This window comes from Penaeus monodon, chromosome 20 (genome assembly GCF_015228065.2).
Source record: "Penaeus monodon isolate SGIC_2016 chromosome 20, NSTDA_Pmon_1, whole genome shotgun sequence".
Classification (NCBI taxonomy): Eukaryota; Metazoa; Arthropoda; class Malacostraca; order Decapoda; family Penaeidae; genus Penaeus; species Penaeus monodon.
The window spans coordinates 569,258-570,203 of NC_051405.1; the positions used below are offsets into that span (position 1 = coordinate 569,258).

The 946-nt window shown below is 37.9% G+C and overlaps 1 protein-coding gene across 1 annotated transcript in view; it reads right to left on the reverse strand.

Annotated features, from left to right (window-relative positions):
• The window catches only part of LOC119586032, an 8,462-nt gene extending 7,737 nt beyond the window's left edge, over positions 1-725 (reverse strand). Inside the window, exons 1-2 of the mRNA XM_037934736.1 lie at positions 581-725; positions 372-482 (exon numbers count right to left, since the gene is read on the reverse strand). Of these exons, the coding sequence (XP_037790664.1) occupies positions 372-482; positions 581-670 (201 nt within the window). The 5' untranslated portion in view covers positions 671-725. The remainder of the gene's footprint in view (positions 1-371; positions 483-580) is intronic.
• Positions 726-946: the final 221 nt, after the last annotated feature.

The window sequence follows — 946 nt, forward strand, 5'->3', positions numbered from 1 at the left end:
TTGAAATCCCAATGATTTTAAATTGATGCGACATGTTATTTAACTGTTCCCAATGGTTTCTTATCTTTCTGCCAACTTTTTGAGGAGATTAAGAACCTATATTGTTTTAATTCTCATTTGCCTTTTTACCGCCTTGGTATACAATCAATCTGAGGACGACCTTGCCGCTGATAGTCAAAGTTTCTCACTGACGCATACCACTACACTAACACTCAGCGACCTGATATATCGTTGTAATGCTCTAGATGCTCCACTACCCACTTCCTTAATATGCTTGTCCTTACTAAATCTCCCGCCTCATTCATTCAGTCGTATGGCCTCCACCTTCCACTCAATAGTCGCTTGGGTGTGAAAGATTCATAAGCACTCACCTGGTTGAGGACTTCTTGAACCTCCAAAAGAACCGAATTCCTCAGTCCCTCCACAATTAGTCGACTTTCCTTCGCGTCCTTCTCACGGATATGGCGGTCTGAGCGATCTATCTATAGATGAATTATTTATTATTATTCCCTTGTAAAGTAATGAATAACAAAGGTACGTTTCACATTCATAACGTTAAGTGATGAAGTGGATTTCTTACTCTGGTGATGGAACTGGATACTTGTTTTGCCGCACAAAGAATGTCACCTTGAACTTGCAATTTGTCTGGGAAGTGGACCATTTGTTTCATTGCAGTAGACAGATTTTGTAATGAAGTTAACACGCTCACTCTTGCTTGGGGACAATTATCTGTGGATGAAAAATGAATATTATTTTAAATCTATAAATAGACCAAATAAATTTTATGCTATAACTTCAATTCCTTAAATGAGAAAGATACTTCATAACTGCAACTAGTTTCCACTTTCGTCAGCGGCGTAAACACTGTTGGGCGTGACTAAAGTAATTTTAGTGAAAATGTACTTTCGAATTAATTTGGGTATATCATGGACTGTAATGCTGTAAT